At 46.9% G+C, this 13,998-nt stretch overlaps 1 protein-coding gene across 7 annotated transcripts in view; it reads right to left on the reverse strand.

Moving 5' to 3' along the window:
• Positions 1 to 10,996, reverse strand: part of SLC41A3 (solute carrier family 41 member 3) — a 38,855-nt gene extending 27,859 nt beyond the window's left edge. For 4 of the 7 annotated variants that reach the window (XM_038771053.1, XM_038771052.1, XM_038771050.1 and 1 more), the window contains exons 1-2: positions 10,902 to 10,996; positions 6,063 to 6,377 (exon numbers count right to left, since the gene is read on the reverse strand). In XM_038771053.1, the coding sequence (XP_038626981.1) occupies positions 6,063 to 6,377; positions 10,902 to 10,913 (327 nt within the window). In that variant the 5' untranslated portion in view covers positions 10,914 to 10,996. Of the gene's footprint in view, positions 1 to 193; positions 1,207 to 1,605; positions 1,681 to 2,271; positions 2,353 to 4,000; positions 4,024 to 6,062; positions 6,378 to 10,901 lie in introns of those variants that run through there. The other 3 variants (XM_038771054.1, XM_038771055.1, XM_038771056.1) reach the window with 3 other exon arrangements.
• Between the last annotated feature and the right edge of the window lie 3,002 nt (positions 10,997 to 13,998).

Here is a 13,998-nt window from a genome sequence, read left to right on the forward strand (position 1 = left end):
TGAGAGTTCTGATAGTCCTGCACCTGGTGCCATTAAAATGGCCAGCAACTAGGATTTTTTTTAAAAAAAGAAAAAAGCGCTCAAGCAGTCAAGTGGCTGGCTTAGACTTACTCACAGAAGGGTTAGGACCCGGCATTTCCCATTACCATAGAAGAATCCAAAGTAAGAGTACATGTGGAATCATTGTACATACTTGGACTTCATGCATATACAGACCCACAGCTACCAGACTCAGTCCAGACAATAGGAGTGGCACAAGGATCTGGGAGAAGATAGAGAAGGATGTCTCTGGGATGAATCCATAAGGGAATCTAGTCAGTTTACAGGTGAACCCTCTCAGCTTGTTGGCCCGGAAGCACAGTTCCAATTCCACCCGGGTGACCACCATGTCTGCTGCTGTTACCCTACACTTGGTAGGTAGGGGAAAAGGAATATTAGGTGAGAGAGAATAGTCACTTTCCTGATGGTATAAGCATTCCTCCTCTCTTACTCAAAGGGTTCTTCTACTACTCCATTCAAGTGAGATTATAGGAAAGACTTTCCAAAAGCATGGATTTCTTGCAAAGCGTCTGTTTTCCTGACTTGACTTCAGCTCTCAATCCAGTTCAAGAGGCCTACTCCATAACAGCAGGGAGCTCAGAACGCCCACAAAGAAGAATAAAGACCCCCTCTTCCCCCACTCCGAAAGGCAACTCCCACCAGCAGAGCAGAGTGAGTTAGCCCCAGTTTTGAGTGAGTTCAAATATCCAAAATCCCAGGTAGTATTAGGAGCCCATTGTATCAGGATGACTTCAAGACATCTTGGGAATTGGATTTGATTGCTCTCTGGATGTAGCTGGCTTGGAATTCGATGGTTTTGTAAGCAATTCTGCCGAGAAGGTATCCTCCTTCTCTTAGCTCTGCCTCATGTAATCTTGAGCTCTTCTTGTTGCCTCAAGGTTAAAAGGCCATCAAAAGTGACCTAATCCACACTTGGCTTTTTGTCCTTTTCCGATGAGTCAGATGGTCACAGAGGCAATCTTGGATTTGGGCAGGGATTGTCCCAGTCGTCAGGCCAAAAAGAGAGAGCTCCACCGGGCTGTCTGGAAAAATCGTCTGTCCTGAGGGTGGCCAGCCACCTCCTTCCTTTGGAGTGGGCTTCTTAGGGAGGAGGTGTTGCCAGGAAATTAGGATGAGTTTGTGCTGGCTGTCTTTCTGGATGACTGACTATCAGGAAAAAAAAAAGGTTCATTGAACATCCAATGAGGACTAGAGAGAATGGGCCTTATCAGCTGTCATCGTTTCAACTTTCATCTATCTCATAAAGGTCGAGATATTTCCAGTGGAAACATTTAAGTTACCTGAGTAAACTTCTCAAGGCCACAGAATTAAAAATAAAACTGGTTGGATGAAAAGATTTTCAATTCCTTCTCAAACTGATGCGCCCTGATATTAGTCCAGCTTTTCAACTCACTCTCCCATATAAGATGTGGTTCTGTGTCAGAGATGATGGGGCCATCCCCCAAAAGGCATACTCAAGGCCAAGAGCTAGAGATGGCAAAGATGAATTTGATTTCTCAGTTCTATCTGTTCACTGTCACACATTTCATCCAATGGATATCTTACCCTAGGAAGTTCTCAAAGTCACACAGGGCCGGCTTCAGATATCAGGCTGTCCTGAAGCAGGGAAAAATATGTCGACCCCTTCCACTCTCTATGATGTCAGCACATTACTCTGCGTATGCACACAATGTAAAGTGTCGTGGTACTGCAGAGATCCATTTGAACCCCTGTATCTACAGCATTTCACTGGGGGTACCCTTAACCTAATTCCTTTGGTCCAAGGCCATTGCATTCTCCTCCCGGTACCCCAATTCACACAGGTGCCATTTCCAACAGCTGGGCACTTTCAAATTTGTATCGGTCACCACAGCACTTGTATATATTTGTACATATTCATTACTCTAACTTGTACATATTTACTATATTTATTTTATTAATGATGTGCGTATAGCTATAATTATATTTATTCTGACAGTTTTAACACCTGTCTACATGTTTTGTTTTGTTGTCTGTCTCCCCCTTCTAGACTGTGAGCCTGTTGTTAGGTAGGAACCATCTCTATATGTTGCCGACTTGTACTTCCCGAGCACTTAGTACAGTGCTCTGCACACAGTAAGCGCTCAATAAATATGACTGAATGAATGAATGAACCTCTCCTCTTCCGGGAACGCCCACCCCCCACCCCCAACTCAAACAGTGTACCCTGAAGCAATTGCCTCTTTCACTTACCATCTGACACCACTCCTAGCCCAGAAGCTATGGAAAACTCCAAAAGCCTGTTCCTGGCTCCAGTCTCTATATGCTCAGGGCTCTACTTACAGCCTTGTCTTTGCCTAGTTCCACCATACACTGTTTTAATTATGTTGCTTGTTCGGCTTCAAAACCTACAGGGCGGTTTCCCCAGGAGGGACTTACAGGGAACGGAGGAAGCAATAAGGTGAGACAGAATTGAATGACATCAGAATAGAGTGACTTCACAATAGCTAGGAAGCAACATTTTCCTGTTCAGCTAAGGCTCAGGATATCTTTCAGTGAGTTTTATTCATGAATATATTGAAAGTTGGTAGGTTTTTGAGGAGTGCACAGAAAAACACTTTAGAAAAATCATCTGGGCAGCAGAGTGAAGTATGGACTGGAAAAAGTAGAGACGAGATAGGGAGGTCAGTGAAGAGGTGGTCTGAGATATGACAAGTGCCTGGACCAGAGTGGTGTCCATTTGGATTGAGAAGAGGAGGCAGATCCTGGAAATGTTGTGGAGGAAAAACCAACAGGATTTGGCAAAAAACTAAATGTGGGAGTTGAAAGAGGAAAGAGTCCAAGGATAATGCCCCAGTGATGGGGCTTCAGAGAAGGAGAAAGTGGTGGTGTTGTTAACTGTGATGAGAAAGTTAGGCAGAGAGGATTTGAGAGAGAAGATGAGTTCAGTTTTGAACATATCGCGCTTGAGTGCCAGTAGGACAACCAGATAGAAATGTCCTGGAGGCAGAAGGAAACGTGAGATTTAAGAGCTGGAGATGGGCCAGGGCTTAGGGGTCATCTACCTAGAGGTAGAAGTTGAAGTCGTGAGGACAGATAAATTCTCCAGGGAAGTGAGTGTAAACTGAGAAGAGAGAATTGAGTTATATACAGCAGGTAATGATGAATCCGAGGTGGTTAAAGTTTTTCCTGGATCTATTTGGCTTGGACTGGAAATGGTCCTTCTGAGAGATCTCCATCGCCGACCACTGCGGCCCCTGGATTTCTTCTCCCCCTTCTGGAGGCCCCATCACTGAAGCCTCTATCCATGCAGGCCTACCTCTTCCCGCGGCCTACCTTTGCAACTGTGAGAACATTGTGAAGGCCATGCCAAGACTGCCCCCACTGCCCCAAGAATGTTCGAAGGCCACAGATGTGGCCATCCCCATGACTAAGACTGTTGGGCTCTGAGATGTGAGAACCCTGAAACTCTGCTCTTCTAGTCACGGTGCCTTACAGCTTTTATTTGGTATTTATCTCTGTCCTCAGCTTTTACGTTGTTTTTGTGTTCCAACTTTTTTTCCTTATGTTGTTGGTCTCCTTTCCCCCTTTATTCTTAGATTGTGAAGCCCTTGAGAGCCAGGGATGCTTCCTAGTGCTCCCCAGTGTATTCTTTCCAAGCATTTAATAAATACTATCACTACTACTCTATCCCTGCTGAATTCCACCTCTGAAACATGGTCTCAGTCCACTGTGGTCCCCGGGCATTCTGCTCAATCGTGGGCAAACTCTCTTTCAACTTTGACCTCTCTCTCCTCTTCATCACCAAGACCTGGCCCTCCCCCTCCCCCGCACCTTCTCCCTCTCCCCACCTCTTATAGGCAAAGGAGGATAAGTCAGTCTGCTCCTCAACCCCCAGCGTCACTTCCACTCCACCACACCCCCACCTCCTCTCACCTTCTCTTCATTTGAATCCCACATCGTCTGTCTCTACCATCCTCACCTCCACTCCATTTTTGGTTAGCTTCGATGACTTTCTCTCCTTCCTACTCTCCTTCTCCGATCCTTGGGGACTCCAACCTCCACGTTGATAATTCCTCTGATCCCCAGAAAACCTGTTTCTGCGGCCGCAACTCTGCTGATCAAGGCAGTGCTCTAATAATAATAATAACAGTGGCATTTGTTAAGCGCTTACTATGTGCCAAGCACTGTAATGCGCACTGGGGTAGATACAAGATCATCAGGCCCCACGTGGAGCTCAAAATGTAAGCAGGAGGGAGAACAGGCATTGAATCCCCATTTTGCAATTGAGGGAATTGAGGCCCGGCTACAGCAGGGCCCTGGGAGTCAGAAGGTCATGGGTTCTAATTCCGCCTCTGCCACTTGTCTGTTGTGTGTCCTTGGGCAAATCACCTCACTTTTCTGTGCCTGTTACCTCATCTGTAAAAGGGGTATTGAGACTCTAAGCCCCATGTGGGGCAGGGACTGTGCCCAACCCGATTTGCTTGTATCCACCCCAGCGTTTAGTACAGTGCATGGCACATAGTAAGCGCTTAACAAAAACCATAATTATTATTTTAAGATCCTTGAGGGCAGGGATCATGTCTACCAACTCTATTGTATTGTCTACCAACCGTCCCAAACACTGAGAACTGTACTCTGCACACAGTAAGCACTCAATACCATTGACTGATCAGAGACAAAGATGAGAGACCCAGTCAGGAAAACGGCTAGAGACAAACAGACAGACTGGGAGACATATCCAGAGAGAAAACCAATGTAAACAAAATTATTTTAGCATTTTTCATACACAAAAATGGTGCTGTACCTAACAAAGAAGGGGGAAAATACTGGCAAGTATAAAAAAGTGATTACCAGGAGCCACATGGAGCCAAGGTATGAATGAAATAAAAGATAGTAAGTTACTGAGAAAAATTTAGTTACAAATTTAATGACCCACTTTATGAACACACCACACGACTCCCTCCCCTGGCAAAAACCCCCAAACAAAACGAAAAGCTTCAAACGCCAGCCAGTAAATGGCATTCCAAAGACACTTACCACACCGACCATCAGTGTTTCGCAAGTACTTTCGTGGCTCTTGAAAAATCATGAGGTTGATTAAGAATGACATGGGGGTAAATCTAGCATTCAGAACACCTGGAATCATTCCTCCTGTGGCTGGAAGTACGTCAACAGAAATTCCTAGAGCATCCTCTGTGGGTAAGGGCATTGTTTTAAGGGCAGTGGAGTTAGAAAAATTACAGGGGCTCCTCTCTTCAATTAGCTTAAGCTGTTGAGAAGACAACTCAAATGCCTGCAGCTACAACAAAATCATTAGCAGCAGCAGCAACAGCCTGCAGGTTCTTCAAAAAGTCCTGGAGGTGAAAACCCTCTGGACCAGCCTTGATGCTAACAAGCATTATACAGCCCCAGGCAGAGTCTGGAGATGAGAGCTTGAGCCTGGCAGGCTAGGGGTTTTGGAAGACCTGGGAATGCACCAGTGGGTAGCCCCAGCCACTGTTGGGTGGCTACTTTGCCACACAGTCTTGACAGAGAGGCCCTGCTGAGGGCTCAATAAGGGCTCCCAGGGCTACTGCCTCCCAAAGGGGACATAAGCCTAGTGGAAAGAGCACAGGCCTGGGAGTCACAGGACCTGGGTTCTAATTCTGGCTCCACCAGGTGCCTGCTTTGTGACCTTTGGGCAAGTCACTTCACTTCTCTAGGCCTCAGTTACCTCATCTGTAAAATGAGGATTCACTGACTGTTTTTTCTCCTTGTTAAACTGAAACACCTATGTGGTACAGGGACCTGATTATCTTATATCTTCCCCAACACTTAGAATGGTGCTTGACATAGAAAACAATACCACAATTATTATTATTACTAACAGAAATTCTCACTCCCCAAATTCATCCATTTTGAGTATTTCTCCCAATAGAGTATCCTCAGTAAGTACTCATTGATTGACTTACTCCACCAAGGATCACCACAACGGAAGTAGCAGATGCCATAGGGAGACAATATTTGCGCTCCAAATCCCATCTCCTTTATTTAACTCCTACCTGGAAAGACTCCAACGTGATGCCGGCCAATGTCAGACCCAGCCCGGCTACTATATATGGCAAGAAGACTTGTAGACTGATGGCAAAGGCTGTTTCTTCCTTTGGCTCCACCCTAAGTGTTTTGGTTGCTATCAGCTGCTTCTGTGGTATCGGTGCATCCTCGACTTCAGGGCCACTGAGTTTGCCATCTGCTCCGTGCTTACTTTGGCTCTTCAATTTGTGTCCAAACTGTTCCTCATTTCTCACCTTGCCCTCCTTCCACCTCTGCCGGGCCTCTCTGCCTTTCATCTCGGCTCTGCCCAGTGAAACGTTGCTCTACGGGTAAAAGAAACAGGGCAAACAATGTCCAAGAAAGTGTGTGGAGTGTGATACAGAAGCTCTTCTGAGGAGGAAGGGGAGTCCATCCCCCAAGCACTGTGGACACCCTTGGCCTCAACAAATGCGGAGCAAAACCCCCTTTGCCCAAGGAAGAAAGTTAGACTAAAAGCATTCTTTATCTCCATTTCAAAGTTTTGAAAATCCTACTAACTCCCTTACCTCTCAATTTACCGGCAGGAATCCCCAGACTCAGAAGACCAATTGAGTGTTTCCTTAAAGGACATGACACCCGTTTCGGCTCCTGGCCATCCATTAGTCCAGGTGTTCCGATGGGAAAAGATTACTCAAAGATGGGCCTGGGAGTCAGAGGCCCTGGGTTCTAATCCCGGCTCTGCCACTTGCCTGCTGTGTGACCTTGGACAAGTCATTTCACTTCTCTGTGCTGTTTCCTCAACTATAAAATGAGGATTCAATACCTGGTCCCCCTCCTACTTCATTCAATCGTATTTATTGAGCACTTACTGTACCAAGCACTTAGACTGGGAACCCCATGTGGGACAGGGACTGTGTCCAATCTGATTAACCTGTATCTACCCCAGCCCTAGAACAGTGCTTGACACATAGTAAGTACATAATAATAACAACAACAATAATATCAACATCATCATCGGGGTTGTCCTTTGCCTGGGCTGTTCAGTCTGTGATTTGAAGCAAGTCTGTGTGCTGCTAATACCGTACCTTGAACTGGGCATTTCACAACGCACATGCTCAATAATTCTGTTGATGATGGCAATGGGAAGCTTTCCAACTTGACATCCTGGGTGAAGGCCTGACTCTCATGGATGGATAGCCTACACCATCATCATTCATCATCATCCCCACCACTATCATTCAAATTTATTGCAAGCCTTCTGTTTTGAGCACTGTTCCCCTGACAGTACCCAACATGGTTCCTATTCTTGAGGACCTTTCAGTCTAATAGTGGAGACAACTTGCTAAATATAAAATTAGTAAGAGTCAAAGCATCACTGCAAATGATAAAAACAGAAACTGAAACGAGTCCCACTTAGTTACCTTATCTGTAAAATGGGGATTAAGACTGCGAGCCCAATGTGGGACATGAACTGTGTCCAAACTGATTATCTTGTATCTACCCCAGCAATCAGTATAGTGCCTGGCACATAGTAAGCACTTAACAAATACCATAAAAGAGGCCCAGGGAAGTGAAGTGACTTGCCCAAGGTCACCCAGCAGACATATGGTGGAGCCGGGATTAGAACCCAGGTCCTTCTGACTCCCAGGCCCATGCTCTATCCACTAAGCCATGCTGCTTGTCTGTTGTGTGAACTTGGGCGAGTCACTTCACTTCCCTGGGCCTCAGTTACCTTATCTGTAAAATGGGGATTAAGAGTGTGAGCCCCATGTGGGACATGAACTGTGTCCAACCTGATTAACTTGTATCTATGTCAGCATTTAGAACAGTGCTTGGTCTATAGTAAGTGCTGAACAAGTACCATAATAATAATAATAATTATTATTATTATTAACTGGTAGAGCTGGGATTAGAAACCAGGTCCTCTGACTCCCAATTCCATACTCTATCCACTAGGTCACACTGCTTTTCATAGGGCATGGATTTCAGCCTTCAGCATCCACGATCTTTATCCTTAGGAACAGCCCCAGAAAGGCACCGGGAATTGCTTGCCAATTTTTGAGAAACAGGATACCTGAGTTTAACTCCAGTTGAATGACAGCACAGTCAGGATGCTTTAGCCTCCAAGCCCCTGGACTGTTTCTTCCCACCCAACCCCTCGACCCCATCCTGGACAGTGACCATCTACATAGCCAACCTTTTGAATGCTAACCTTCTCAATGAACCTCAGTCTTGTCTATCTTCTGCCAACCTCTCACCCACGTCCTGCCTCTGGCCTGGAATGCCCTTCCTCCTCAAATCTGACAATCACTCTCCCCCACTTCAAAGCCTTACTGAAGGCACATCTCCTCCAAGAGGCCTTCCCTGACTAAGCCCTATTTTCCTTTTCTTCAACTCCCTTTTGCATTGCCCTCACCTGCTCCCTTTATTCATTCCTTCCCCCAGCCCCATGGCACTTACGTACATAACAGTCATTTATTTATTTCTATTAATGTCTGTCTCTTGCTGTAGACTCTAAGCTCATTGTGGGCAGGGAATCTGTCTGTTATACTATGTTGTACTCTCCCATGCACTTAGTACAGTGCTTTGCAAACAGTAAGCTCTCAATAAATATGATCAACTAGCTGACAAACCATCCCAGCTAAAGGCAGACTCTCTTGAGACTTTCAACTTTTGCAATTATCAGGAGTGGTTACAGTTAGTGTATCTCCAGACTGCCTAAGTAAACTGCTACCATCTCCCTAGGTGTTTGAGTTTTTGCCTTGCCAAGAGGCACGGCAAGCTTTTGTGTATTTGCTGCTTCATCAGCACTTAGATGGCCTGGTAGCCGGTTGGGAAGGAAAGGTAATTGCTTCGGTGTCCTCCCCAAAATGTTAACATGAACCCTCCCAGATAGTGGGGTGCCCAATATACAGATTTCACAGGCATCCATCTTTTAAGCAAAAAGAGATCTAAAAATGCAGGTACTAGATGTAGAAAGGAATCAAATTCAGAATCTAAGTACCCCCTTAGCATTTAATTCTAGAAGTTACAAATTGCAACAATAATTAGGACAAATTGAATATTCAAGCAAATTTTGGAGCAAACACAGATCGTCTTGAGTAAGACACTCTTCATCTGTTCTCCCACACGAAGCTTCTTTCTCAGCCCAGACAGTTGAAAGAGTCCAGGGCAGAAGAGACTCTTATTTCCCATCTACATGGTCCAGTCATCTTTCCTTCTGACTTGAATTGGCTGAGGGCCAAGTGATGTCTGTCAGGTGAGCTGGCAATGGTTATTGTTTAATATTTGTTCTTACTATTTGCCAAGCACTGCACTAAGTACTGGGGGGAAAACAAGTTAGTTAGATCGGGCACAGTCCCTGTCCCACATGGGATTCAGAGTCTAAACAGGAGGGAGAACAGGTCCCCCTCCCCTCCTCCAGCCCCAGAGGTCTGCAAACTGAGCTGGGGGTGTTGGGGGGTGAAAAGTGGGGAAGAAGGAGGAGGAATACAGAAGCAGTGGCCTGGTGGAGTCAGAGGACTTGGGTTCTAAACCCAGCTCTGTCACTTGCTTCTGTGTGACCTGGGGAAATCACTTCACTCCTCTCTGCCTCTATTTCCTCAGTTGTAAAATGGGAATGTGCCTCTTGACTTTCAACTCATTGTGGGAAGGGAATGTATCTGTTTATTGTTATACTGTACACTCCCAAGCACTTAGTACAGTACTCTGCATACAGAAGCATTCAATAAATACGATTGAATGAATGAATGGGCATTTGATACATGTTCTCATTCCTACTTTGTGAGCCCCATGGATTGTGTCTGACCTTATTAATAACTTGTTTCTACCCCCAGCGCTTAGAACAGTGTTGACACGGAGTAAACAGGTATCAATATAAATAGAATTACAGATATATACATATATAAGTGCTGTGGGAAGGGGGGCGGAAGAGCAGAGGGAGCGAGTCATGGTGATGAGGCAGTCACAGCATCGATTCCACACAAACTTGATTTTAGGACAGGTCTGATTTCAGGGCATGATTAAGACAGAGGGAAATCTGCCACACAGTGGCATCAGAGAGGCTGGGGACTGAGACAGTCAGTTAATCAATCATATTTATTGAGTGCTTACTGTGTACAGAGTACTGTACTGAGCACTTGAGGGAGTACAATATAATGATAAACACACTCCCTGCCCAAAATGAGCTTACAGGACAGTTGGCAAGATTCAAAACCCCCAGAATTGGGGCTGAAAAAGAGAATAAAGTGACTGAGGTGATAATAACAATAATAATCGTAATAATTGTGGTATTTGTTAAGCGCTTACTATGTGCCAGACACTACACTGGAATAGGGTGGATACAAGCAAGTCGGGTTGGACACAGTCTCAATCCCCATTTTATAGATGAGGAAACTGAGGCCCAGAGAAGTGAAGGGACTTGCCCAAGCTCCCACAGCAGACAAGCGGTGGCCTGGGGATTAGAACCCATGATTTTCTGACTCCCAAGCCCGGGCCCTAGCCACTACACCTCGTTCGGGTGGGAGGGCCCTCGTCTAAATCTCTGTTTTTTCCGGGGCCTCCCGTATTGCTGGTGCTCCATTCACTAGTGATTCGTGACTAGAGCCACTTGGCTGTGTGACCTTGGGCAAGTCATTTCTCCGCGAGCCCCACGCGGGCTTGTGAATCGACCCCAGCGCCTGGCACAGTGCCCGGCACATCGTAAATACTTACAGATGCCATACAGAAACCAAACGAGTTAAAGCCAGGAACACCGCCCCCCCGCCCTCCCCATCCCCCCGACCGCCCAGACAATGTGCGTTGCTCTTTGGAAGGAAGAGCTTTTGTCCTTCCCGCCAGGCGTGCGGGGCCGATCCCGAAGCACTTACCCCAACTTTCATTCTCCGCCGCGCGTTCTTCTAATTCCACGCCACCCTGCCCTCCCTCCCCCGTCGATAAGTCACATCTGGAGGGCAGGCGACCGCATCCTGCCAGGGAGAGGGACGTGGGAATGGGGGGGGGGGGGCGAGCCCGGAGAAGCGGAAAGGGAATCTTCCTCCCTCCCCCCCCCCCGCCCCTTTTTATCCCAGTTCTTCTTTGCCCACGGAGGAGGACGGCTCCGGGAAGCAGGGAAATGTCCTCCCGGAGGAAGGAGGGGCCAGTGAGTGACAGCGAGTGCAAGAAATGCCCTTCCTCCTCGCTGCAACGCTCAGGCGCTTTGTTCTGCTGCAGGGAGCCCCTGCTTTTGACAGCTCTTCCCTTCAAGCGAAAGAACCAAAGCCCTGCGACCCCTGGATCATCTTGTCCCCTACCCTCCGCCCCTGGGAGGTCACCCTTCCTGCCCACTGGCACCTCTGCATTTTATTTGCTTTGCCACCTGGGTATAATCTAGGGCAGGGGATTTTTATTTTTAAATGAATGCATTCCGGACTGGTAAAAGTGGGGGATCTACAGGGTTGCTTGCTCCCCCGTATCATCATAATCAACACTTGAACCTGCTGTGGACAATTGAGCACATGAAAGGAATTTAAGATACAGGTCCCGCCCTCAAAGAGCTCATGGTGAAATGGGGAACGCAAGCTGACACCATCTGACATGTCAACAGAGTCAATCGGATGAGAAGCAGTGTGGCCGAGTGGACAGAGCATGGGCCTAGGCATCAGAGGACCTGGATTCCAACTCCAGGTCTGTCAGCTGTCTGCAGTGACAACCAGGGGGAAGTCGTTTCACTGCCCTGGACCTGTTACCTCATTTGGAAAGTGCAGATTAAATCCTACTCCCTCCTTCCTAGACCATGAGCCCCATATGGGACACAAACTGCATCCAACCTGATAAACTTGTATCTACTCCAGTGTTTAGAATAGTAATTGGCACATAGTCAGTGCTTAACGAACACCATTATTAAACGTGCCTGAGTGTCAGGGTTACCCTTACAGTAGAGCCGATGGGAAGAATTAGACTGGGCCCTGCTGTTGCTGCACAGAGAGCCAGTGGGGAGAGCGGGAGTCTCCATCGTACGCCCAAATCAAGGCACCTCCTTGCTCCCGACCCATATGGCAGGAACGCCGCTGCATCCTTCTTGCTAGGAGGGGCAGGAGATGTAAAAAGGTAGCCTCCTTGAACCCTGGCCTTGCTCCCCTCAGTGATGGCCCTGGAGTGAGGTAATCTAGGCACTAGAAGTGGATCGGTAAATCAGTAACACAGCCCTCCAGCAGGATGTTCTAACCCCATTCCTTCTGTCACAGTTTGGGCCCATTTTGTCCTCTTCAGGTGGAGATGCAGAATCGCGGGTCACTGGCTTCTGTCAAATAACCTGCCTTCTACAGTCCTTGAAGAAGGGTATTAGGTCACTTGTCTTCCTTCTCTGGGATTTCTCCAGCATTACCGCCTCCTTTTCCTGTCTCCTCTCCACCCTCTGCCACCCCTCCACCTACTCAGCCTGCTTTGGCACTACCACAGAAGAGACTGAACAAAGGCATCTTATCTGCAGATCCTTGGGCTTGAGGAAAGAAGTCACCATGTTTGACATCTAGGGTTTAGCCATCCCACAACAAGAGCCAAGTCTTGTCCTACTCTTCTCCCAGTAGTGCATTTGTTCTCCTTTGTAGCGTGCGTGCTCTCCGAGCTTTCCCAGCAATACACCTTCAAGTACAGAAGCAATGTGGCTTAATGGATAGAACGCAGGCCTGGGAGTCAGGAGGACCTGGGTTCTAATCCCAGCTCTGCCACGTCTGCTGTGTGACCTTGGGCAAGTTCCCTAACTTCTCTGGGCCTCAGTTACCGCATCTGTAAAATGGGGATTAAGACCAGGAGCCCCATGTGGGATGGGGACTGTGTCCAACCTGGTAAAATTGTCTCTACTCCAGTGCTTGGCACATAGTAAGTGCCTTAAGTACTGTTACTATTAATAATAACCCCTCCCCCACACAATGATTGATGAGTGTTCCTGGAGCAGGAGGCTTGTCTTGGACCACTGCCCTGGGGTGCACATCCCCAGGGCTTCTTCAGCTGCCCCTCAGATCTTCTTAGCATCTTTCTTGCTAAGAAGGCCAGAGGTCGTGGGTTCTAATTCTGACTCTTCCACTTGTCAGCTGTGTGACCTTGGGTAAGTCATTTAACTTCTCTGTGCCTCAGTTACCTAATCTATAAAACGGTGATTAAGACTGTGAGCCCCATGCAGGACAACCTGATTACGGTGTATCTACCCCAGTGCTTAGAACAGTGCTTGGCACATATTAAGTGCTTAAATACTATCATTATTTCTTTTAGTACATGAGAACTTTTTTTAAAAAAAAAATCAGGTCGATGTGTAAGTGAATCTCCCTTCATTCTTTTCTCAGAGGTGAAATTCCCCTAGAACCTGACACCTGGGGAAAAACGTGACCAGAGAAACAATGTGGCAAGTCCAAGCCAGGATTGCTCTTCCCATACAAGGGAGAAATTCCCAGAAACCACATCGGGCCCCTCGCAAAAGGAAAGCTCACCTCCTCCAGGAGGCCTTCCCAGACTTAGCCCCCCTTTCCCTCCCCCTCCCCATTTCCCCAACCCGCTCCCTTTGCTCTACCCTCCTCCCCGCCCTTGTGTATATATGTACATACGTATAATTATAATTCTATTTTTGTTAATGATGTGTATATACCCATACTTCTATTTATTTATAATGATGCTACTGATGCCTGTTTACTTGTTTTGATGTCTGTCTCCTCCCTTCTAGACTGTGATCCGTTGTGAGCAGGGATTGTCTCTGCTGCTGAATTGTACTTCCCAAGCACTTAGTACAGTGCTTTGCACACAATAAGCATTCAAAAAATACGACTGAATGAATGAATGAAAGCTATGTTACAGAGGATGTCAGTCACTCACCAGACATCAGCTGGAGCACAATGCTACTGATGCCTGTTTACTTGTTTTGATGTCTTGTCTTCCCCCCTTCTAGACTGTGAGCCGCTGTGGGCTGGGATTGTCTCTCCTTTTTGCTGAATTGTA

The sequence above is a fragment of the Tachyglossus aculeatus genome, chromosome X2 (genome assembly GCF_015852505.1).
Source record: "Tachyglossus aculeatus isolate mTacAcu1 chromosome X2, mTacAcu1.pri, whole genome shotgun sequence".
NCBI classification, from domain to species: domain Eukaryota; kingdom Metazoa; phylum Chordata; class Mammalia; order Monotremata; family Tachyglossidae; genus Tachyglossus; species Tachyglossus aculeatus.